Genomic DNA, 26,167 nt, shown 5'->3' with positions numbered 1-26,167 from the left:
GGATGATTGAAAGTCTTCCTTATCTTAAACTTTGGTTTCTTAGTTAGTTCACATTGTTCTAATTAATTTGTTAGGTGTAACATGATTCAAGAGAGAGGAGGTAAACATTCTCATGGAGTATACGCATGGAACAAAGCGGATACCGATTAAAATAATAGACGCATGCTTTACTTGTGAAAGCTGAGTTTCAGTGGAATTAGATTGACACATGTTCAATCTGGTTTAACTCTATTGGAGGATTGAGAAAAGATTAATCTTTAGAAAACATATGAAGAATTCAATGGTGGAAGAACTTGGAATCAAGCGTTCAAATCTCTTTTATATTTTCTGCATAACTATCTTAACTCCTTTTTATTATTATTGTTATTACTAACTTTTCATTGCTTGCAAATAGGTTTTGAATTCGATTAACTGAATCACTATGGTATTCGTTAAAAGACGACTTGAAGTCATCTAACCACAATTATAGTATTATCTTTACACACAATTTCTAAATCACTTTAACCATTACTCCTTATACCAAAACAACTTAAAATTCATGTTATTAATATATGAAACTATTTTTTTCTCTAATTGATTATCAAATTAATTTAAAATAAAGGGAGAACATGGACGATTATGATGGCCCTTAAAAAACACCTTCAGCCATATTCATTTGCAGCTATCGTTACAATTCTTCCATCTCTCTACTACGTTTTAAACATGCAGAAACTCATATAAGTCCCAACACAATCATACCAACTGGAAACATATATCTACACTAACCTACAAACATATGTTAGTCATGTAAACTTAAAACCGTACTCCAGAGGCACAATGTTTAAACTGACCTACAAAGCTCCTTTATGTTGTCTTGGTGGGGGGGTAACTTGACCTCACCTTCTATAGCAGAAAGAAAATCGTGCTTATTCCCTTAACACATAAAACTTAAACCAAAAGCCAACAAAGACAACTTACCTCCTACTCCAAAAGAACAATGTTATATCCTCTCCAACCCTCACCAAATTTTTAAACATTTGTGAGATTGACTATCCCCCCACACACCATGCATATGTACAACTTTAGCTAACATGTGATGCTACTATTTTCTTCTAAAACTTCACAGAGACTCCTCTCACTTTCCCTAATCACAGAGTATACTGACAAGGTTCAAATTTTTTCTTACAGGTTAAAAGTTTCACCCATACTTACATGTATGACATAACCAGATACAATTGTAAAATTAAAATATACATTTGTTATTTTATATACACTAGGTAACCTGTCAAATTTCAAATCCAACAATATTAAGGTATTGGTTTCCAGTGGGTTACAATATGTACAAAATGCTCTCTCTTATGTACACACTACTCACATATGGTCCATTTTTTTAATTCTTGGCAACCACAAATGGGGAATGAATCCATGGTAATCGATTATGAATGGTTCCATAATCGGTTATGGGACAAAATTTCATATGAATGCATGTTTGTCCAACATTCCCATGCACGTACACAATAAAGGGGAACATATGTAATTGTCTCATTCATAGCTTTGTTGCATTTCTTGACAGATGTGGAGGGTCCAACTTTCACTTCCCTCGCCAATTTATTTCCTCTCAAATTTGTGACAACCGATTCAACAAACATGAACAATGACATTCTTTTATCACCCTATAAATCCACACCAAGAGTCCATACACCCATCCAAACAAATCATTAATGATCTTAAACAAATTATTAATAATCTTATTGCAATTCATGACATTTTGAAAAAGTAAACGCCTTTGACATTGACTCTTAAAACCTTATTCATCATAAATAAAGTTACAAGCCATGCATGTTGATTATAATACATGTTTGCAAAATTAACTTTGTATCCACTTATAACATTGAACAAAACAAGAAATATATCAGTCAAATAGGAGAAAATCCTATGACATGTTTGGTTTAAGAAAATACTTATATTTTTATCTCCTGATTTTATTTTAAAGAAACAGATTTCAATGACAAATTATAAGGTCTAAAAAGTATGTTTGGTCTCCCTATTTGATGTTTTTGAAATTTCAACGGCGTCTAATGGCGTTCTCTCTTTTGTGTAAACCGGCCTCAAAATGTTGCATATCCACTCTTCTTTGTCTTCACAACAAACCTTTTTATCGCAAATTTATCTTGTGTACGAGAAACATGTTTGTTACTACCTTTTGAAAATGGGTCGTGGTAAGTTGACACCGCATACAGTGCAAACACACTCTTAACAAAGAAATACATTAATATTTTAATTATTTTAATTTTTAATTAAAAATATTATAATATTATTATAAAGGTTTGTGGAATGGTGTTATTCACGGTTTGTTTGCAATGTCAACAAAACCTTTTCGTTTGAAACTTTGACCATCCTAAACCATTGAAAGTTTGAAACCAAACCTTTTGAAATTTGAGATAGGGTGGTGCAGTATTGAATGGGCCCATGCGAAGTAAACTGAAAAGCCCGTTATTGTAAGAAAACTTTTTCTTTAACACTACAAATAGTAATTAACATACAATTCACACCTCTTTATAATAAAATAATAATATTTTTAATTAAAAAAAAATAAAAAATATTAAAATATTAATTTATTACTATGTAAAATATATGTTTTCACGTGTTACTATATCACCATTCTTATTGTAATTGCCTATGAGGAGCATACAGAAAAATAAAAAGCAACACAAAATGTGAGGTAATAATCATAGCAAAAAATAGAAAAATTTGCTGAATTTAGCAACAAAATAGAGAGCCATAAAAAATTGAGGTGCAGCGCATCGCTGCCTCTACCGTACCATTTTAACCACACATATTTGAGTTTATAAACTGAAAACATACTGTAACATGGGAGGGAAGTGGACCAAAGCAAAGCAAAAGAAAATGGAAAGCAAAACAAATTCGTTCTGGATATTGGTAACGTGCATTTGTGTTATTGCAGTTCATCACCAAGCCAATGCTGAAGAACCATTGACAGGCAAAGAGCTAATCCAGAGTGTTTGCAAGACAAGGGGAAACGATGAATTGTGCGAGCAGGTGCTTATGTCGGACCCAACTAGCGAACACGCCAACCTACAGGACCTGGCAATGATAGTGCTGAAGGCCGCGGCGGAAAACGCCAGTGGCATATTAGTGGACGCGAAGAAGATGATCGATGACCCGTTTGTTGAACCCACAATACAACAGGGGCTGGCTGATTGCAAGGAGAATCTGTTGGACGCAGAAAGTCAAATTCAAGACACTGTTGCCTCCATTTTATCCAACGACAAGCTTGATGCCCAACTTTGGTTGAAGGCAGCCTTAGCTGCAATCGACACATGTGATGATTCTATCCCCGGTGACGATGACATTCTCTCGCGAAGAAGTGTAACCTTTCGCCAACTCTGCAACATTGCCGTTGCCATCAACAAGAAAATGATGGGCATTACAGCCTAGGTTTTTTTTACCGTCTCTGTTTCCTATGTTGGTGTTTTTTTGTCTCCACAGTTTTGCAAAACCTAGAGGTTTGTGCTGGACAAGGTGCTTCAGTTTTTATTTAGGTGGGTGAGTGAGAGAATTAACTAGCTAGAGTCTTCATGCATTCAATTGGAACAGGCATGCGCCCTCATATTGTGCTAGAATAAGCCAATCTTAAGGTCTTAGAACAACACCCTTTTCTCTCCATTAATTGTAAGCAAACCTATCTTTTATTTATATATAATACTGTACAAAAGAATGTTGTGTTCATTCAGCACATGTTACATCACATAACCAACATTTGCTCTTTTCTAGATAAGTTGCTTAATTTTTTTCATTGCTTTTAAATCATAAAATATGTTAGTTATAATAATAAAAATGTTTGCTGCAAGTTTGTATTATGAATATATTAAATAATTAAATGAATCTTTATAGTTTCGCTTATAATCAATTAGTTGTATTTTTTAATTGATCACTCATTTTTTTATATATTTATCATTGAAGTGAGATTGATTATTGGTATTACAATGCTTGGCAGCATTGTTATATGGAGGGAGAAGTAAGATATAGGTGGTCTATGTATCCTAACCTAGGGGGTAGACGGTTACAGTGTTAGACAGTTTGGTTAACACCCCCACAAACTTATGATGGATTTATCATGAATCATAAGTTTATCTCTGTTGGAAGAAAAAGACGATCTTGGAATAGGTTTGGTTAAGATATTCGCTACTTGTTGTTGGATTTGGTCACAAACAAAATGAAGGTCGAGCTGAAAGTGTTTCTGTGTTTGTTTCTAGAATGCATTATTGAATTTGCAGATAATAGACTGCTCCAAGGTTGTTAGAGTAAATTTTTGGAACAGTGGTATGAATTTTAAGTTCTGATAGTAATGAATTGATCCAATTGATTTCAGTTGCAACTTCATACTACTCAGTGTTACTCATTGAAACAACTCTTTGTTTATGAGAAGACTATAAGAGGATGTTGGATCCGACATATACACGATAATCTATTGTTGATTTTCGATCATCTATATCATTGCCCCCAATCAAAGTCACTAAAACTAATGATATTTGTACTGGTTCTGCGTCTGCTGAGCAATCCATGATTAACAGTTCTTTTGAGGTAGTGTAAAATGTGTTTTACTGCTTTATAAAAATATTAAATATTTTATAATTAAAATTATACTTGATATGATTTTTTTCGTAATTAAAATCTTCTCGCATATTTATTAATACATTATATAATCTTATATAATTAAAAAAAATATAAATTTATTATAAGTAAACTACAGTCAAATTATAGAATAATTTTCAAGAAATACATTTAGTTGTTATAATTATATTTAAATATAATAGGCCGATTCAGTTTTTAATATAAAATTAAAAAAAATTGATCCATTACTAATTTTGTTTGTGACTTTTTTAAATGTTTGATTTTCAACCTTAATGGAAGAAAACGTAGGTAAAGGGATTAGTTTGCTGATAAAACTTCTTTATCGCTGTAAGTGAGGAGGAAATTAAAGATGTAATATTTGGTTTGAATATTAATACTAAATGTAGGTTTTACATTAACATTGCAGTGTATTTGTTTCACTGGAACACCTGTTTATTTTAGCATAAGAAAATAAAGTAAAGCTGAAAAGAAGAAGAAAGTGAATGAGTGAATGAATGTATCTATACGAAGTTACTTGCGTAAGGCACTGCGGTCTGGGGGAGCCAGTTATCTCCGATCAAGAAGTTAGAGACGGTAAAATTAGCAGCATCGGTGGCGTTAATGACATGGTAACCAGGCCAGGTGACTCTGTTGGCAGTGGTAGATCCAGGTCCAGTGTTGTTAAACTCTGCATAATACAAAGTGGTCAAAGCGAAATCACCGTCCCATGCTCGCCACCCTGCTGCATGGATCACACTGTCCATAAAACTCTGCATGTAAACCGTCCTTGAGTAATTTTTCCAAGGCCTTCCCAGATAAGTTTCAGCCGCGTTCATGTTCGCAGCCAAATCATCGGCTGCTCTAATCGTACAATTGTGGATAGAAATTCCAGTGTTTTGGTTGGGGTCGGTTCTGCCTTGTGCGGTTATGGCGTTGAATTGACCATTCATTGGAAGACGAGGATACATGTTACAGTTTTGCAACACTGTCGCCGCATTTCCGAATATGAAATCCACGGTGCCGTAGATGTCGCATTCCCTGTAGAGTTGTCGCAGGGAGTGCACATAGAGCGTGTCTTGGTACCCCTCCATACTGCAACTGTAAAACGTCGATAAATCTGCCCCGTTACGAAGTGCTACGGCTTGGTGCTTCTCTGCTCCAGCAGTGTTACGGATCGTCATGTTAACACCCACAAATCCTTCTCCAACCACCGCTGCAACAAATGTGCATATTCATAAGAAAAAATTATTCTTTCACACCATATAGCCTCATTTTTTAGGTCACAGTCATAATGGCTAATGATTGCGTAAGCCACTTTCTTACATTTATTTCAATTGCTATTTCTGAGAAAAGTGGCAAGAGTGTACATATATATTAATATATATATTTTAAACGTGTTTATGGAATTATTGACCGGTCAATGATACAGAAGACATCAGAAATAAATGTTATACATGTGTGAATAAGAGATCATTTTTTTATGCTGATTATGTAGTAAACGTAATCTAGTACGTACCAAAAGTTGCCGACTTGAAGGTTGTCCAGCCATCAACAACACTGCGGTTCCCTGTAATAATTGTCTTGTTGATGCCATCTCCAATCATCATCAAGTACTTTTTTTTCTTATCAATGGACACATTTTCCTCGTAAACACCCGCAGTTACGTAGATGAGGAAGTACCCTGATGTAGAGGAAGACTTGTTGGGCGCCGCCGCAATGGCGTCGTTCAAGGTGGTGAAGTTCCCGCTACCATCTTTGCTAACAGTGACAATGTCCATCACCTTCACCTCATCACCCACGTTCGCCTGAAGAAGCTTTCTCCGACTCACGGACTCGTAGATCGCACGCGTTCTGCTGGACATCTTGAGCGGTAAACGCCCGTTTCGAAAGGCGCGGTGTTTGGCGGGTGGGTGAAACTCGGTGACGTTAGTGTTGGTGGGGACCCAGCCCTTGGTGAAGAGGGCAAGAGAGACACTGTAGAGCTTGGTATCGTTGGAAAGCGGGAGGAAGAGTCCGTTGTTGACACGCCAAGCGGAAGCGGTGGCTTGGAGGCCTTCTAAGCAGGTTTGTTGGTTAGTTAGAATGGCGCTGAGAAGGGTTTGGATGTCGTCAGCTTGCGAAGTGGGAAGGAGCCTGGTTGTTCGTTTCACCGTTTGGAAGGAACTGGAGAGAAAGTCAACGTTGAGTTCGGCGAGGGTTTGACAGTCTTGGAGCGCGTGGATTGCGGAGGTTGAAAGAGTGGAGCGGCGTTGGAGGTATCTGTTAACCAAGTTCAAGAACTTGGTTGCCTGTGAAAGAGACTCTTTCACCGAGAAGCGGCCATAGTGGTAAACGTTGCCGTTTTGGGGAGGAAGCAGGGAAGTGCAATAAGATGGGTCTGGGGTGGATTTGCATATGGTTTTGGGAGAGACAGAAGTGGTTGGAGAGGTGTCTGCGAAAACATGGGAGAAGAAAAGGAAGGGTAGAAGGAGGAGGAGAAATGTGGATGTTTTGGGGAGGGAATTACGTAATTTGTTGGCCATTGGAAGTTGATATGTTAGAGTAAGTGTAGGTTAGTTTGCAAGAACTGAGTGTAAGATGGAAATCGAGTTGAATGATCACTTGCAATTTATAGAGGAAAGAAAAGAAGGTTTTGTAGATAGAAAGATTCCGTGATGCGTTTACCCTTTACATTGTTAGTGCAATTGCAGTGCAAAGTTGGAGACCATAAACCAGTAGTAGTCTTTGCAAATTGAAAAGTGGGAAAAGGTGTGATTATCACCATTACAAAAGTCATTTATTTTTATTTTTCATTTTTCATTTTTCATGTATATCTCTTTAGTCGTCTCTCTATTTCTCTTTGCATCTTTAATACAGTAGTGTTTTTCTTTTACTTGTCTATTCTTTAACTGATGATATACATTCTAGTCAAGAAAGTTATTCCTTTGTCAACGGAGTTGTGTTCAACCTAATATCACACAAATCCAATTAACTTTTACTAGGTGGTGCTATGCAAAAATATTGACTTTATAAGGTTAATTAATGATTCGGTGGTAAGTACACTTTATAAATCAATCCTCGGAAATTGCGCCACTGCATTCTCCTTTCGGAAAACTTTTCTTTTCCACACTGCAAATAGTAAAAACAAATACTTGACCAGCTTATTATAATAATATAATAATATCTTAAATTAAAAATAAAATAAAAATAATAAAAATATTAATTTATTACCATTGAGGAACAGCGAAGTATCAGACGAAGGGCGCGTTTTAATGGAGAAGAGTCTTTTCAAATCTGCGTCAAAATCTTCCAATTATGATGCTTATGAATTAATAAGTCTATGTTTCGGCCGATAAAAAATAAGTGTATGTTCAAATTAAGTTAAATTAAATTTCACTAAAGTTAAATGAAGTTTGAAATCAATTTTATTTTTATTCATTGGATCCGACAAAAAAAAATGTTGAGACAATATTTAATGGAAATTAAAAGTTGGGGTGTTTTGAAAACATCTTAAATTTTAGTTCAATTAAAAGTATTTATATGTATTTTTTGGAATTAAAAAATATTAAATAATTTTATAATAATAGTATCGTATTTTATAATAAAATTTTATTTTAATTCAAAAAGAAAATTGGAAAACTTGATTACAAATTATTTCGGAAAATCTTGTCTCCTGGTGATGTTTTTTTTAGAAAGTACATCAAACATAAGTAATCTAGTGCTTTAACTCCAATTTGTTTAGAAAATAGAAAGTCCCTATCTACCAAAACACTCTAAAAGAATAATTGTTTTTGTTTTTTCTTAATTTTCTTTATTTCAATTAAATAAAAAGATCATCTATATTTCCCCCTATTTTCTTTCTTTATCCAAAACACGTAAATTATGAATGATCAAACAATATTGAATGCAAACTTGATTTAATAAATTCTTATAGCATAAAATTTTAAAGTAAAACTCATTGAAACAAGTCTTTTTTTTTACCAAATAACATTAAAGTTCATTTAAACAAGTAAAATCAAATTTACCATTTTTTATGTGTGTTTTAAAGTTTATACATTGAATCTAGTAACACAATACTTGTTGGTCATAGTTATGGAGTTTTTATTTTAGCCTTTTTAATTTTTAGTTTATAATCAATCTATAATTGTAAACTAATTAAAAATTAGGCTAAAAGTAAGATTATAATTAAAAAATAATCAATACTATCTTGAATTTAGAAACTGCAATATAAATATATATATATTTTTCTAAATATCCAGCAACTAAAAAGGAAAAGAGGTAATAGTCTTGGCTTATTTTAAGCTCAAATTAAAACAATTACTTAATTTTATAGGATGCAATGTTAAATGTCATCGATTATGGATTGAAAGATTAATATAAAATTCTTTTCATTAAAATTCACAGTGAGATACATTGTTAATACTTTTCCATAGACAAAAATTATTTCTTAACTTTTTAACCAGATGTTAACATTCTCATCTATTATTATTATTATTATTATTTTATTATTATTATTATTTATATATATAAAATGGAGAGTGTTTAGTTTATGTTGGGCGTAAAAATTAGGTGAATGGAAGGTTATTTAAATGAAGATACATACATAAAATGGAAAACAAGTCAGAAGGGAAAGAAAGCGTTTGGTAAAGACTTGCCTATCTTTTGGTAACAAGGCATTTGGATTGAAATTTTACATGCTTTGGTCAATCATGCCTAACTACATGCATGACTCAACATATTTAACATTCAAATTAGGCAATTCTGAATTGCAATCAGGAGGATATATTCTTTCAGCAAACATTTGGACATTCCCTTTTTTAAATATTCAAAAATAAATACATCTTGGTTTAAAATAATATACCTTTAATCTACTCATTAAACTCAAAATGCTTCCATTATTGTAATAGAAGAGTGGTAGTCCTATGGTGGAGGTTATATTGGTTTTTGTAAGAACATAATTTTTCTCCTTTTCTAAAGATAAAGTGGTTTAATACATAATTAATTTCTACAATTAAAAGTATTTTGAAAATACAAATTGATAGATGAGCATGGGCTTTGGTACCCATCATTATAGTCATGGCTAGAAGAAACCATGAAGACTGAGCCTCTACTATAGTAGGCTATTTCTTCCCGCCACCTCCATATATTCTTCTCTCATCTCCATAAATGTTCATATTTCAAAAAACATCCTTATGTAATAATTTGGATTATATAGTCTGAAAGTTTTTTTTAAAAAATTTATAATTAACTTTCGGATTACATAATTCAGAAGCATTTTTTTCATATGCATGATTAGTTTCTGGATTATGAAATCTGAAAGTCTTTTTTTACTTCCGAATTACATAATTTGGAAGTCTTTTTTAAATATGTGTCCGAATTATATAATCTGAAAGCTACTCTATAAAGGTGACACAACAAGATTGAAAAGGTATTTTCACGTTGTTTATGAAAGTGGCGTAATAACGTATCGAGGTGCAGGAAGAAACAGTCCTATAGTATACCCCAAAAATCTTTTCACACGGGTCACCTCTTTCTAGGTTTGGATATTGGACCAACACATTGGGTATTTTTTCCTTCACCTCCAACAATTTTTTATTGCATCCTATCATTTTTGGAAAAAGACTATTTTACTTCTTTCAAAGTTGATTTTCGGATTATTTTTTGAAATGTTTCCCTGACATATTTTATGAATTTTGAATGTACATTTAGAAAGTTAAAAAAATATGTTTTAAAGAGAATATTCTAGAATGATTATTTGTTTTCTAGATTTTTTATTCTAAAAACACATTTGCTTACGAAATATCTTCTATTTTAAAATTATCCAAAATTATTAAGAGTAATTTAGATATTTTGAAAGATGTAGGTGTGCAAGAAGAAAAATGTATAAATACATAAAAAAAAACACCTTAAATTTAACTTGTATTTAGGTTAATTTAGTATAGATTATTAAGGTTATAAGTAGTGTAAATAATTGACCCAGATGTAAACGAAATGAGATTTAATCCCAATTTGAAGATACTTTCAATCCATGTGACACTTAAAATGACCATAAATAAAGGGAAAACTTATGTCCAATTAGTTGTCTAATAATCTTAAATTGTCTTTACCGTTTTGAAAATTAGATTTTTATTCAGAGTAAGTCATTTAGGTTTCTATAAAAAAAACAATATTTTTTTATAAGTAAAAGAATATTATACATTTATTAAGTGATCATGATGTGTTGAAAACCTTTTACACAATATCTACATAAAAAAAATGTTTAAAAAATGTTTAAGATATTCTTGATTCTCTCTCACATTTAATATGCACATGTAATTTGCACATTTACTACTTTCAAAACATATATGAGATTGATGCAATTTTGCTTTAAGTCTGTTTTTCATGAGTCATCTTTAGACAACATTCTCCTTTAAACCCTTCCACTAGGATCCATCCTTGTGAGTTAAGAAAGTTTTAGTTCTCCTAAGAAGTAGGGATACCAAATTCATTTTGTCTTCCTCCTATACACTTCATTATTCTTATCGTCTCTATCAATATTTTGTTCTTATCTTTCCAAACCATACAATTTTTTTTTATCACAAACTCTTTTAAAAACTAAAAAAAAATAGTTATTTTTCTTAAAAGAATAAATTAAGTATGCAAGTTAACCATAACATAAAAATGTGAATATTATAACTTTTTGAAGATTATTTAAATTTTAAAATAGTAATTTTTTAATGTATAAATTATTATATAGATCTTTAAAAAAACACCTTATCAATTAATTCGCATTCCTTACCGGTTACTAGGTTCCTAGATTTTGAACTTCTGTATAATTTTTTTTATACTTTCATTACTATAAATTATAAAACATTTTTATATAAATAAAAATGAGTTTTAAAATATATAATAAAATTTTAAAGGTTTTCTTGGAAAATAATAAAATATTAAATGTATAAAGGTGATCTTTTATTTTTTGTTATTTTTTTTAAAAAAATTTACATATCGACGAAAAGTTTTTCCAATATCGTTTAATCAATGGTCCATTTATGTTTGTAATCATGATATCATAAAAAAAATTATATATATATATATATGGCAATAAATAGATTGTTAATTTATTGTTTCAATTATTAAATAATAATCAAATTTAAAATAATATAATTAATTATTATAATTATTATATTCACTAAATTAGATATTATTTTAGAGACTAAAAAATTGTTAGTATATAAAATGATTGTTAGTTTAGTATACAATTATTAAATAAATATTAATTTTTTTATTTAAATAACAATTAAATTTAAAAATAATATAATACTAACTAAATTAGATACTAAAAATTATTGATATAAAAATAATTTTTATTATTAATAAAAAATTATAAAATAATTTTTAAATTGATATATAAATTAACTATTTACTAATATTTTAAAATTTAAATTAATTTTTAAAAAATTAATAGAAAATAATTTAAAATATAAAATAGTAAGTAATTAAAATCTTAATAATTAATGATTAAATAAAAATTTAAAAATTATTTTATAAAATTTTATTAATAATAAAAACTATTTAAATGCTGATAATTTTTTTAATTTATAAAATGGTCTATAATTTAATCAAGTAATTAATTATTTTCATTGATTTTTGTATATATATATATATATATTTTTTTTTTTCCAATAAATAGAATTTAATTAGTCATAAACTAATGTTTAATGTGATATTATGTTCACCTTTAAATTGCTTCTAGGTGGTTTACCAAACCACTTGAGTTACCTGTTGGATTTTTCTGGCATGAATTGGTATATAAAAAGCTTTTAGCAGTTGAACATCTTTAATATCAGAATTAATTTTTCAATTATACTGAATGCTTTCTACGTTGATGCGGCTTATACTATCCTTCATTTAGGATTCACTTCGTAGTTTGTAGAGTTATAGTTGGTTTGAAGGCTAGATAATGGACAGGTTGGTCTTATCAATTTTTTATAAGAGTTAGGTAGTGTCGGTATACTATAAGGGTTGAGATAATTGTCTTATTTTATTTTATTGTTAAAGAAAATATTAAATGTATTAATTCTGAAGTATCTATTTTTTTTTTATTGTTGAAAAAAAAATACTAAATACTGATATGTATTTTTTTTATCAGTGGGTTCGATTTTTTTTTGGTTAAAAAGTAATATACAAATTAGTGGAAGAATATTTAAACTATAAAACAAATTTCAAAAGTGAAAAAATTATAATGATATATTACTCAACTTTTATTTTTCTATTTTTTCACTTCTTTCTTAAGAATATTTTTTAAAATAATTTTAATATCAGAACTTCTTATTTAATTATATAAAAAAATATCCTACATCAATTTACTTTTAACACTTTAATCAATTTAATAATTAAATAATTTTAATTACATTTACTTAACTTAACTTAACTTTATCATCAATAAAAATATAAATATAAATTTTATTTCCCAAATAAAATATTTAGAAATAAAATTTACATTTTATTAAAACATTACAATTACAAAAAAAATTATCAAAAAGTTATACTTTTATCTATGTCACAAAAAGAAATTAAAAACTATACTTATGTGTTAGCCTATTCGATCTTAAAATAAATAAAAAAATTATTCTTGTTGAGCGTAGGTAAACCGATGCTACTTTTCAAAAAATAATAAATTTTTATTGCATTTTGCATGGCATAGGTCGACGCATTTAATCTTATTTATTTAATTTTTTTTAAGTCAATTTAAAGTGGACTTCGTCATGCTATATTTTTCGTCTATCTATTGCTGTGGTCAATGTTATTTACGTTTCTATTTTAGTTGACGCTTATCTTTAATAACTAATATGCGTTTTTCTTGTAGTGAGACGTTTGTTGTACCCAAAAGCTCACTTTTAACTTATTTATTAATAAGTAGGGTGTTAATTTTTTTTTCATGATCCATTCAATGAAGATGTTGAATAAGGTTAAAACGACATTATTCAATATTTATATTTTTTTTTCATCTTATAGTATATAACACTAGATAAATAAATAATATTGTTCTAATAGGATAAAATTGTTATAGCACTAAAAAAAAAATATTGATTTATGAATTCCAAATCAGTGAGGACGACGACGATTTGTGCACTGCTAGACGAGGCATGGTGGTGACGAAGATGACGTTAAGAATGCAAAAAATGTATGAAACATAAATTCTAACATTAACGAAACACACTTCTCTGAATCATTTTGGACATTTTTTAGAACGCGTTGACTCAGTCACGAACTCGTGAGTTTGCACAGAGTCAGTCAGAGTCTACATCGAGTCTACCAAAAAACGAGTTTACCCATGAGTTGACAAGCCAAACACTACCCATCTCGTAAACTCGAACTGGTTTAAGGGTGAATTCGCGAGTTTGATAACCTTGCATGTATCCTAATCCAATGGATGAATCACGGTTGACAACTTATTAATTTATGAATTCGATTACAATTTTATAATTACATATGAATCACGGATAAGAATATTTATGTTTATGTTTTCTATTAAGTCTTAAAAATTGATTAATAGTGAAGTTCAACAAATTCTTGTCCATACTTCTACAAATTATCATAAAATTCCAACAAATTATTGAAAACCACAATCAAATAACAAAAGTCAAAAAATACATTCCAGATTCACCAATCCGTAAGTCAAAAAATACATTCCAGATCCACCAATCCATAAATCAAAAATACATTCCAGATCCACCAATCTATAAGTCAAAATATACATTCTGGATCCATCAATTCATAAGTAAAAAATAAATTTCGGATCCACTAATCCATAAGTCAAATGCATTATGGATTCGTCAATTCATAAATAAAAAAATACATTACGAATTCACTAATCCATAAATATCGCAAAACCCAATTTTGTAAATCTCTAAACACACTTTTTTTTTTAAAAATAACAAGAATAATTTTGATATTTTTAAAAATGTAGGGATGTAGGAAGGAAAAGAAAGAAAAATATATAGGTGTAGTAAGAAACACCCATGGTATGGACAATAAAACTATCATTGACCCACAAATCGAGAGGCTAAGAAGTTCATGAGCATGTGGCACCGGTAGAGGGGACTGACCACCATTTCGCACGCTTTGGGTAAGTACATTCGCATGCACAGAAAAAGTTCTGCTCCTCACAGTAATCATCAATACATCCCCGACAACTATTTTGGTCCACAACTTTTAAACACAATGCTTTTGTTTCAGTATAGTCACAACTCGCAAGTAGAAGACCTTTTTTTTTATCAGCAAATAGCAATGAAATTAAATAAGACCACTTCAGGGGTGGTCCAACCCTTATACAACAAAACAGATTTTCTCAAAGAGCCTTTCCATCTACATATCAACCAAAAGACCTCCTACTCTCTTTCCCATCTCAATCAATAATAAAAGAAACCCAAGAAACAACCTTTTACATAAAAACTAAACAGAATACATACATACCAAGGGTTCAAGACACCAATCAGAGAATGAGAAATTAGCTGACGGTATCTTTGATGAGATCCATGACCAAACCTTAATCTGTGTTAGAGAGAAAATTTCAGTGTGATCAACCACTCCACCTTTAAATAAACAATTATTCCTGTGCCTCCATATCTCACTAACCAACGCAATCCACAGGTTTCCCATAATAAGATTAACTGAAATAGGTGCATCCAGAATCTTAAAATGTTCAAAATGAGACCCAGGATCCATACAATCCACTGATCTTATTCCTAACCAGTTATAACAGAGATTCCAAATTAGCCAAGCAACTCTGCATTCGCAAAACAAATGATTTGTTGTCTCCTCTGACCTCCTACACAAGCAACACAAATTACTCTCGATCTCAATTCCTCTTCTCTCTATATTAACCCCACAAGCAACCTTGTTTTCAATCACTCTCCAAGCTGTGACTTGAGCTGAGGGAAGCGCCTTAATTTTCCAGAAAAATTTATACCTTCTTAAGTCTTCCTCACTACCTTCTCCCCTTAAAAACCCATAAGCGGACTTAACTGAAAACTCAGTTGAATCGCTATCCTTCCAAACCCAACTATCCACTGTTTCTGTCTCTAGTGTCTTATTAGAGATCAACTCTAAAAGTTGACTTTCTTGCTCCTCTTCCCAAGCGAACAGACCCCTTCTCCACCTTAAGTTCCACTTTCACGTCCCGTTTTCCCACAATCCACAATCACATAAAACTGCCTCCTTATTAACAGATAAAGAATATAGCCTTGGAAAAGTGCTCTTCAATTCTTCTGAGACAATCCAATTGTCTGACCAAAACATAATCTCTCTCCCGTTTCCGACCTCCAAATTCAAACGATCTTCAAACTTCCCTCCCCAATCCTCAGACCTCCAGACCTTCCTTAAATCTCTCCACCACAAAGAGACCTTACTTTTATTATCTCGCTGCTCCTTCAAACCTCTCCATCCTCCATACTTAGATTCCAATACCTCCTTCCACAACCCTCCTGCTTCTGTTTTCAGGCGCCATATCCATTTTCCCATCAGAGCCAAATTAAACTGTCTGACATTTATAATACCAAGCCCTCCTGCTTCCTTAGGTTTACAAACCTTATCCCATGCCGCCCAGGCAATCTTCCTTCCATCTGACCCCCATCCCCACAAAAAATTCCTCTGCAGACTCACAATCTTCTTTAAAACAATAGACGGAATCTTAAAAAGAGAAAGATAAAACAGTGGTATTGACGACAAGACTGACTTAATTAAACAAATCCTCCCCGCCATCGAGATAAATCTTCCTTTCCACCTGCCTAACCTTTTCTTTACCCTGTTAACCACCTCATCCCAGAACTCACCCCTCTTATGACATCCCCCTACAGGCATCCCCAAATATTTAAAAGGAATGCTCATTACCTCACAATTTAGAATTTTCGCAAAGTGAAGAATCTCCGTCTGCTCCACCCCAATCCCACCAAGTCTACTCTTGGAAAAATTCACCTTAAGACCAGATGCCAATTCAAAACAGTTCAACATAACCTTTAAATTAAAAACACTTTTGCTCTTTGCCTTACAAAAGAACAAAGTGTCATCAGCATACTGAAGCATATTTACTTTTACCGACTTATTTCCAATCTCCAAGCTCTCAATCAAGTCCTTCTCTACTGCAGTTCTAGATACCCCAGCTAACCCTTCGGCCGCAATAAGAAACAAGAATGGAGCTAATGGATCACCTTGTCTCAGCCCTTTCTTCGGAATAAACTCCTTAGTAGGACTCCCGTTTACGAGAATTGACATCGACGCTGATTCCAAGCAAGCTTTAATCCAGGAAATCCACTTTTCACAAAAACCAAGCTTTCCTAGCATATAGTATATAAAATCCCACCTCACAGAGTCATATGCTTTCTCATAATCCACCTTGAAAAACACACAACTTTTCTTCTTCCTTTTCAACTCTTCTAAGGTTTCATTGGCTACCAGAATACTATCCAATAACCCCCTTCCTTGAAGAAAGGCAGATTGCCTAACATCGATAACTTTACTGATCACTTTTTTCAACCTGATAGCCAAAATCTTCGAAACTGTTTTATACACACACCCTACCAATGAAATCGGTCTATAATCATTAAGCTGTTGCGGATTATCATTCTTAGGAATCAAACAGATGAAAGAAGCATTTGAACCCCTAGGCCACTTACCATTGACCATAAAATCATTTACTGCTGAGATAAAATCTTCCTTAAGACAATCCCAACAAAACTTAATGAAACTGAAATTAAAACCGTCAGGACCAGGGCTCTTCGAACCATCACAACTCCAAACAGCATTTTTAACTTCTTCTTCAGAGACAACTCCGACTAGAGACTCATTATCTCCTTTTGATAACGAGGAGAACTGAACATTGTTCAACCTAACCACTGGCTCGGGCTCCCCAACGAATCTAGCCTCGAAAAACTCCCTGACCTTATTCATTACCACCTCCTTCTCCTCACACCATTGACCGTTCACTTCTACCCCGTTAATCCCGTTTCTCATTCTCCTCCATTTCACCGATGAATGGAAAAACTTTGTATTTAAGTCACCTTGTTTCAACCAATTTTTCCTTGCTTTCTGTTGCACAATCGCTTCTTGTTTAAATAAGTTCTGACTTTGTTCAGCCAACAAAAGTCTCCTCTCCTCCCGCCCAAACTCATCTAAAAAACCTTCGTCATCTCTTGAGTCCAACTCTTGAATTTTCTTTTGTAATAAGATACCTTCTTGATTGACATTCCCAAAAACCTCTCTATTCCACTTCTTCAAATCAAGCTTTAACTTCTTCAATTTCTCCTTTAGTACAAACATCCCTCCTCCCAACACTTCATAATTCTGCCATTTGCTCCGAACAAAATCTAAAAATCTTCCATCTCTTTGCCACACATCTAGACTTCTGAAAGGTTTCGGCCCCCAATCTACCGATGTTGTTTGGAGCACTATGGCACAATGATCAGAAACTGATCTACTGAGGACTAAATGTTTACTGTTCGGCCATACATCCAACCATTCCCTTGAAACAAGAATCCTGTCAATTCTGCTCTTAATCGTACCATTCGGCTTGTACCAAGTAAACTTTCTTCCAACCATCGGGATATCCAACAATTCTGTACTTTCAATAAAACCATTGAACCCCTTGATTTCTCTACTATAATCTGATACTGAAACTGTGCTTTTTCTCTCCTCCTTCCTTCTAATTGAATTGAAATCCCCAACAACACACCACACCCTGTTTTGTTGTCTCTTCCTGATCTCACTAATCTCCTCCCATACCTCATTCCGTGCTTTCAACGAACCGGAGCTATACACATTCACTATCGTAAGTTGTACCCCATCTCCTGCTTTCCAAACTCCTTCAATAACCGAATAAGCTTTTCCATTAAAAAATCCCGTCATATCAAAACTGCTTCTTCTCCACATAGTAATAATTCCTCCTGCATTATTAACTGCCCCATTCTCTAACCATTCAATTTCGTTTGAACCCCACAAATAATAACATAGCTCCTTGCTAATCTCTGAGCACTTTGTCTCCTGTAGGCATACCATTCCAACCTCCTCTTTTCTAATCAAGTCTCTTAAGTATGTTCTTTTCGTGCTTCCACCAATCCCCCTTATATTCATACTAATTAGACTCATCATCTAAAACATTATTCTCCATCTGACAACATCTGTAGTCCCGACTCTCCAAGGTACTCAGTCTATTTAAAACTACCTCTTCTTCTTTTAACAACGTGAAACCCATCTCCTTACCAGATTTCCACGCCCTCTTGATTTCACCCTGTTCATCTTTTAATCTCAACATTTTTCTATATTTTCTAACATCTCTAACTGAGATAGAAATTTCTGACCTTAAACCCTTTAACGAATTTGACTTAGATAATCTTTCAACCAACGGTGACTTTCCATCTCTTAGAATCGATATATCGCCTACCCCTCCTCCGATATTGTCCAACAACCTCCCTACCGGACAACTAGCAGAAATTAACTCCATCCCACACATCTTATTCTTTGGTGTAATTTCCACCACAGCTCTATCATCAACATCCGTGACCATTGCGCCCCGTACTAGCCCCATCGTACTCATCTTTTCCGTAACTTTTGTTGTCTCGTCGTCTACCTCGCACACAACGATCCCTTCAACGTCCGCAATCATTGCACCCTGTACTGACCCCTCCATGCTCAACTCTTTCGTAACTTTTGTTGTCTCGTCGTCGGTCTCGCACTCGACGGTCTCTTTGCTTCCTTGATCAAACCTTCTCAACTCACCTTCTTCCTCATCAAGCTGTCCAGCCTCTTCGAACTCGCGACCACCGTTCACCTCCACGTCGCTGATTCCCTTCGTATCACCGCCCCGCTTTGAGCTCTCGCTGGCGCCACCCCCCGCGACGCACCATGGCGTTCCAGGCTCGCAAAAGCCAGTACCAGTGTACGCCGTCGCCGTCGCCTGCGTTTCTAGAGCGACCCGTGCTCCTTCACCACCGCCCATCACCGTTCCCACGTCGGTCGGCGCTCCAGACGCCGTGAATTTCTTCCCCGCGTCGCCCACCTTCGACTGTGATTGAGAAGGGATGCCGACGACTTTCTCCATTGCAGCTAGCTTCTCCGTCGACGTCTCCACCCTTTCTTCTCTCCCTACCTCTCCGTCGCACCCTCGAAAGTCATCGAGGATTCCGCCGCCGCCGCCTCCGCCTTCCACCATGTTCTCCACTCTTTCCATTCCAAACCCTAGTTGCATTGCCACGTCAGCAATTGGGTCTGAAATTGGGTCAGAAATTAGGGTTTCCCCTACCCAACTTTCTGCACTCAATTGGGCTTGAACCGGCCCACTGCAGATTAGGTCATCTGCCCATCCCCCAACAATATTCCCAACTGTAGCCGTTCCACTATTATTCTCTACTAATATATTATTTTGTGCCTCCCTTTTTTCCAAGTTGATAATCCCCTCTTTCCTTGGTTCCAACATACTATCATTGTGACTCTTTCCAACAGAAATAATTCCTCCATTAATGCATGTTCCGCCTTTTGAATTTTCTCCCTCTTCTGCCGGATACTGAACAGTCGTCTCCTCCCTTCTCCTCTCTCCTTGTCTACCATCATGATCTGAGTACTCAAACTCTGATAAAACTTCACCTATGCTGGAGTCGAATTGTGCTTCCGATTCATCCTTTGAAGCCACCCCCCACTTGTGAAATGGAAATCCAAGTGAAGAAACAGGGAAAATTTCTTCCTCGAAAAAAACCTGACATAACCTATCATTTATCTTCATTGATTTCGCCTGACTTACCTCCATGCCCAAAGGGATTGTAATACACAACCTTGCATATTCTAACACCTCCTTAGAAATTGTTCTTTCATCAACCTCTACGAGCTTGCCTAAAAGAGCCCCAATGCGTTCAAAACATTGGTTGCTCCAAAGAGCCAACGGTATACCCCTGCATCGGAACCAAACTATCTTCTCAGAGACCGCAAAAGAGTCATCCCATGGAACAATTGACTCAAAAAATCCTTCAAACCATTCTTTGTTGTCTGCAATCAACCTCTTAATTTGTCCCTCTTCTTCACTTGATAGTAACACAAACATTCCTCCTAAGATTCTCACCCTTACTGAATTAAAACCTCCCAAAATAAAATTCTCTTTGATTTTTTGCACATCCGCTGCCCTTAACATTTTCCCAATGAAGCATCTCTCCAACCAAAATGACGTCTCCGCATTAACTCTAACATGTGGCAAAACAACATCTTCTTCCTTCTGAACGCGACCTGCTTTTCCACCCATAACTACTTGTGCATAAGAGCACTGTTGATTCTTCTGTTTCCAGACTTTTCGATGTAAAGTCGGACTCCGCGGAATGTGCAATAACTTCTCTCGCCTTCTGTATTTCGGTTTGTTTGCCTGAAGCTTCCATGTACCAATCCAAATGGAATCAAGCTGTTTTTCCAAAGCATACTCATCCTTAACTTCATGAAATTTGACAAAACCGAAACGTTTTTTCCTGGCATTTAACTTTCTAAAAATGAAGACGTCTACAACCCTTCCCCAATGTTGAAAAACTCTCCATAAATCTTTTTCTTGAAAATCATTTGGAAAATTAGTGAAAAAGAAAGAAGCTTCTGCCATCACCCTCAAACTTCTCCCACTCTCTCTCCGCTCTCTCTCCTTAAGCCTCCAAGTTCTAATAATTCTTTGTTTCACTAGAAGAACATGGACCTATTTTGCTGCTTTATTTCTTTTATTAATAATTCATAAGTTAGTTTAGTACATTTTTCTGTAATGTTGGCCCTGTCAAAAGAACTCTTTCCTACAAGAAAATTAAGCAGGTGTTTTATAATTCAAGCTTCATTGGTTGATGTAGGAGCCAAATGATTAACGTTCTCACGCATAATAACACGTTGCATACTGAGACTTTAACATTGTCGGTCAGCAGGTCCATGTCACATTAAAAAAGTTCCAGTTTCACACTGTCAACGTGAGACACCCCACTCCATCTTACAATCCAACCACTCTATTTATCCACAGCATGCACCCTCCTACATGCACATAAATCACACTTACACGGTCACACACTCACATAAACTAACTCACCATGAACAACCTCACACTTGCATCCATTCTCACTGTGATTTCTGCATTACTCTTCTTATCAACTCATTTCACTAACACCCCAACAAGATCCTCAGAAAAACACCTCCATTTCCACAAGCACATGCAAGTAGCCCAATCCACGTGCCAAGGAACACTCTACCCCGACCTATGTGTCTCAACCCTTGCCACATTCCCAGATCTTACCTCAAAATCTGTCCCACAAGTCATTTCTTCTGTGGTCAACCATACCATGTACGAGGTAAAATCATCCTTCTACAACTGCAGCAGCCTCAAAAAGAAGATCAGAAATCTCAACCCACTCGATCAGAGAGCCCTCGACGACTGTCTCAAACTGTTCCAAGACACCAACCTGGAGCTCAAAACCACCATCGACGATCTCTCCAAGAGCAGCATAGGGTCCAAGCGCCACCATGACTTGCAGACTCTGCTCAGCGGAGCAATGACCAACTTGTACACGTGCCTCGACGGCTTTGCTTACAGCAAAGGGCGTGTGAGAGACAGAATCGAGAAGAAGTTGCTTGAGATATCACATCACATGAGCAACTCCTTGGCCATGCTGAAGAAAGTTCCTGGAGTGAAGACAAGAACTTCGAAATCCGAGGTGTTCCCCGAATATGGAAAGATGAAAAAGGGTTTCCCCTTGTGGGTGTCTCCCAAAGACCGAAAGCTTCTTCAAGCGTCTGTGAATGAATCCAAGTTCGATCTCGTCGTTGCCAAAGATGGCACTGGCAATTTCACCACTATAGGGGAAGCACTAGCTTTGGCTCCCAACTCCAGCACAACCAGGTACGTAACATAAATGCCTTTTCTTACGTGAAAATAAGAAAAAATCAACATTAATAATGAAATTGATCTTATCATGAATTATAAGATTAAAATATAAAAACTATGAGATTCTTAAAAATCAGTGTAATAATGTTACTTAAAATGTTGACTTTTATGTATGACTATTTGTTATGTTTATTCTTACACAAGAATGAACAGAACAGAATTGTTAAACATATTATAGCTGTGTTGTTAAATCTGTGTGATAACAGGTTTGTGATACACATAAAGGAGGGGGCATATTTCGAGAACGTGGAAGTGATCAGGAAGAAGACGAATCTGATGTTTGTTGGAGACGGCATTGGGAAGACAGTAGTAAAAGGCAGTAGGAACGTTGTGGACGGGTGGACAACTTTTCAATCAGCTACTGTTGGTATGTCTTCTTCTTCTTCTTCTTCCTTCTGTTAATATTTTGGATCAATGAGTTAATTTACTTCTGCTTAATTGGTTTGATATTCCACCTTAAATTGAAAGAAAAAGAAAAGAAAAACCAGGGGAGGCTTAATCACTGTGGTCACTAGTGAGACTTAATCAGTAGCTTTGTCACTTATTAAAGTTTGATAAATGGTATAATTCGCGGCCATGGAGACTGCGATGTCAAAGACAAAGAAAAAATCATTAGGAAAGGTTAGAAGAAGACAACCAAAATGGCAACTTGATGATGAACCCACATGTTAGTTTAAAAATTAATAGTAAATTAAGTTTGGTAGGTGAATTTGCAGTTAAAATACATAATGTAGGGAAATAATTTTAAATGGTTTGAACAGACACCAACTGTTGGGTTTGTGAAGGCACAGTGGTGCAGTTCCCACATGGATTGAATTGAAAAATAGCGTTAGAGGAAGGAAGCAGTGGCTGATGCATTATTTCTGATGCGCTCTTGTCCTTAAAATTCAGATATCACAGACTAGTTTCGGTTATTTAACAAATATTAATATGTAATATAGATTCATGTGATGGCACTAGCAAAATGCCTTTTTGTTGTAGTACACGTACACCAACTTGGTTTTGAATGTTTGAAATAGAAGCAGGGAAATTTGAAAAAATATTGGAAGAATCGGCTTTCCCGTGATTGAACATAATGCTGAAAAAGGATAGCTGATGGGTCCATGTGTATTTATACTGGTTTTCTTTCATATGAGCATATGATAATGCAAATATTGTGACTTTTATAATTAATTAATATGCTGGTTATAGCTACATTGTAAAATGCTTGTTTTCTCTGTCATCACTTTTTCCGTCAATTATTCCTTTTCTGGGAATAACTTTAGAAGACTCAAATTTGTGTTTCTCAGTCTTCCTGTGTAATTTTCAATTATATTGCAATATATTATGAATTGGACTTCTCTGTCAGACATGCATCTCAATCACAGTCACATTAGTAATCTGTATTTTAAATAAATCATTTCTTTTATTTCTTATGGAAGTTGACAGTATAAACCTTGATTTTGAATCTCCTGCACGAAAGCTTGTAAATAAATTCAATGGACAACCATCCATTCTTTTAAATACCTTACCAGAGTTATCTCCAATACTTATTAAATTTATATTCTTTTTCTCTAAGTATTATATGGATATCATTTAATGATGTATATACCATTTTTCAATTAGAACTGCTTTATAAGACAAAAATACAATACGTGAAGGCAGGACTTTGGGTTAGTATGTAATTATTTTAATTTATATTTTCACGAAAAGTAGAGTTAGCAACACTCGTGGGTCAAAGTATAGGGTCCACGCGTCTACCACGGCCAACTAAAAGGGCATTCTATTATTGTGGATCAGCATAATAATACTCATCACATTCCAACTACTTTTCAGCGCCATTAGGTCCACTTTCCTTGTTATTCCTTCTATGCTTTGCCTTTTGCTTTTAACAGATGAAAATGCTTTAAATTTTTTGCTGGCTGTTTCAGTCATGAATGATGATCCAGAATCTAATCCTTACTGCTTTGACACTTATGTTGTTTTGCAGCTGTTCTAGGAGAAGGATTCATAGCAAAGGGTATAACTTTTGAGAACTCAGCAGGGCCAGAGAAACACCAAGCAGTGGCCCTGAGAAGTGGTGCTGACTTCTCGGCTTTTTTCCGTTGCAGTTTTGTTGGCTACCAAGACACACTTTATGTGCATTCCCTACGCCAGTTCTATCGTGAATGTGACATTTATGGCACTGTAGACTTCATTTTTGGCAATGCAGCTGTGGTGTTCCAAAACTGCAACTTATACGCACGCAGGCCAAACGAAAATCAAAAGAACTTGTTCACTGCGCAAGGCAGAGAGGATCCTAACCAAAACACTGGCATATCCATCTTCAACTGCAAGATTGCAGCTGCCTCAGATTTAATCCCTGTCAAATCCTCCTTCAAGAGCTACCTAGGTCGTCCATGGAAAACGTACTCAAGAACTGTTTATCTAAAATCTTACATAGAGGATCTGATTGACCCAGCAGGGTGGTTGGAATGGAATGACACATTTGCATTGGATACACTGTATTATGGAGAGTACATGAATAGGGGTCCAGGTTCAAACACAAGTGCCAGAGTTACATGGCCAGGTTATAGGATCATAAACAGCTCCACTGAGGCAAGCCAATTCACAGTTGCTCAGTTTATCCAAGGCAATGATTGGTTGAACACCACTGGCATTCCATTCCTCTCTGGTTTGAGTTGAGAAACATTATTCAAGGTTGCTAACTGTGTTTTCAGTTTCAGTTTTTCTTTTCCTTCACTTGTTGGATTCGGTTCGTTGAGTTGATCTTATATATGATAAAGATGTACACATTTTGTTTTAGTATGACAGTTAAGATGAATCTCCTACTTTCATTTTCTTTGTCTTAGGTAGAGCATTGTTCTCAGTTTTCAGCAATAGCCAAACTTCTGAGATTACGTGAATTATAAGGTTACCTTAAAAAAGTTACGTATATTATTATTACTTAGTTTCTATATATAGTAGTCAGTTCACTATGTATCCAAAATTTACTCTTGTAAGGGACTGTGTTACTCTTCTGTAAGAGACTAATCCCACTGAATATTCCCGTTATGCACTAAATTTCTTTTTAGAAAATAAAATTATCATTTTTAACACCCACCTTTTTATGATAAGTGTGAAACTATCATGATTCTTAGAAAAAAGATGCGACACCGGAAAATATAAAACTGTTTTCTTAAAGAAAAATAATAATGCAATAGTTGATAAAATTAGTTTTTATTTTTCTGTTAATTATAGTTTTTATTTTTCTGTTATGTTTTAGGTTTGAGTTTTGACTTGAGTCTTATTATTTTTTCTGTTTTTCTTTATATCTTTTCCTCTTTGTACCCTTTATATAAATAGTCTTTGATCGCTTTAATAATTACTACAAGAAAATTATTAAATAAAAATTAATTTTATACACAAAAATAATTAGTTGTTATAATGACTAAATTATAAATTATTTTAAAAATTAAAATAATTATTAGTTTCTAAATTAGTTTTTATTATTGATAAATAGTTTTTAAATATCTAATTAACTGCCAAAAGTTTTAAATACCAAATTTTTCTAATCAAAGGGTAAGGGACAAGATTTGGTAGTAATAACAAAAAATTCTGTAAATATTGTAATAAGATTGGGCATCAGTTGATGGTCAGTTACCATCCACAAGTCAAGATCGTGAAAGCGTAAAT

At 34.2% G+C, this 26,167-nt stretch overlaps 3 protein-coding genes across 3 annotated transcripts; 2 read left to right on the top strand and 1 right to left on the bottom strand.

Moving 5' to 3' along the window:
* The first annotated feature begins 2,867 nt into the window (after positions 1-2,867).
* Positions 2,868-3,738, top strand: LOC137828711 (putative invertase inhibitor). The gene has a single exon (XM_068635391.1). It carries the CDS (start codon positions 2,887-2,889, stop codon positions 3,436-3,438), a length of 552 nt encoding a protein of 183 aa, XP_068491492.1. The 5' UTR covers positions 2,868-2,886; the 3' UTR covers positions 3,439-3,738.
* Positions 3,739-4,978: 1,240 nt separating this feature from the next.
* On the bottom strand, positions 4,979-7,335 carry LOC137830243 (probable pectinesterase/pectinesterase inhibitor 41). The gene is made up of 2 exons (XM_068637441.1): positions 6,131-7,335; positions 4,979-5,827 (listed from the first exon to the last, which is right to left on the bottom strand). Exons 1-2 carry the CDS (start codon positions 7,134-7,136, stop codon positions 5,136-5,138), a joined length of 1,698 nt encoding a protein of 565 aa, XP_068493542.1. The 5' UTR covers positions 7,137-7,335; the 3' UTR covers positions 4,979-5,135.
* A 14,185-nt stretch (positions 7,336-21,520) lies between these two features.
* LOC137830242 (pectinesterase-like) lies at positions 21,521-25,329 on the top strand. The gene is made up of 3 exons (XM_068637440.1): positions 21,521-22,468; positions 22,720-22,880; positions 24,483-25,329. Exons 1-3 carry the CDS (start codon positions 21,663-21,665, stop codon positions 25,175-25,177), a joined length of 1,662 nt encoding a protein of 553 aa, XP_068493541.1. The 5' UTR covers positions 21,521-21,662; the 3' UTR covers positions 25,178-25,329.
* Positions 25,330-26,167: the final 838 nt, after the last annotated feature.

Source organism: Phaseolus vulgaris, chromosome 7 (assembly GCF_000499845.2).
Source record: "Phaseolus vulgaris cultivar G19833 chromosome 7, P. vulgaris v2.0, whole genome shotgun sequence".
Classification (NCBI taxonomy): domain Eukaryota; kingdom Viridiplantae; phylum Streptophyta; class Magnoliopsida; order Fabales; family Fabaceae; genus Phaseolus; species Phaseolus vulgaris.
This window is presented reverse-complemented; position numbering and strand designations above follow the sequence as displayed.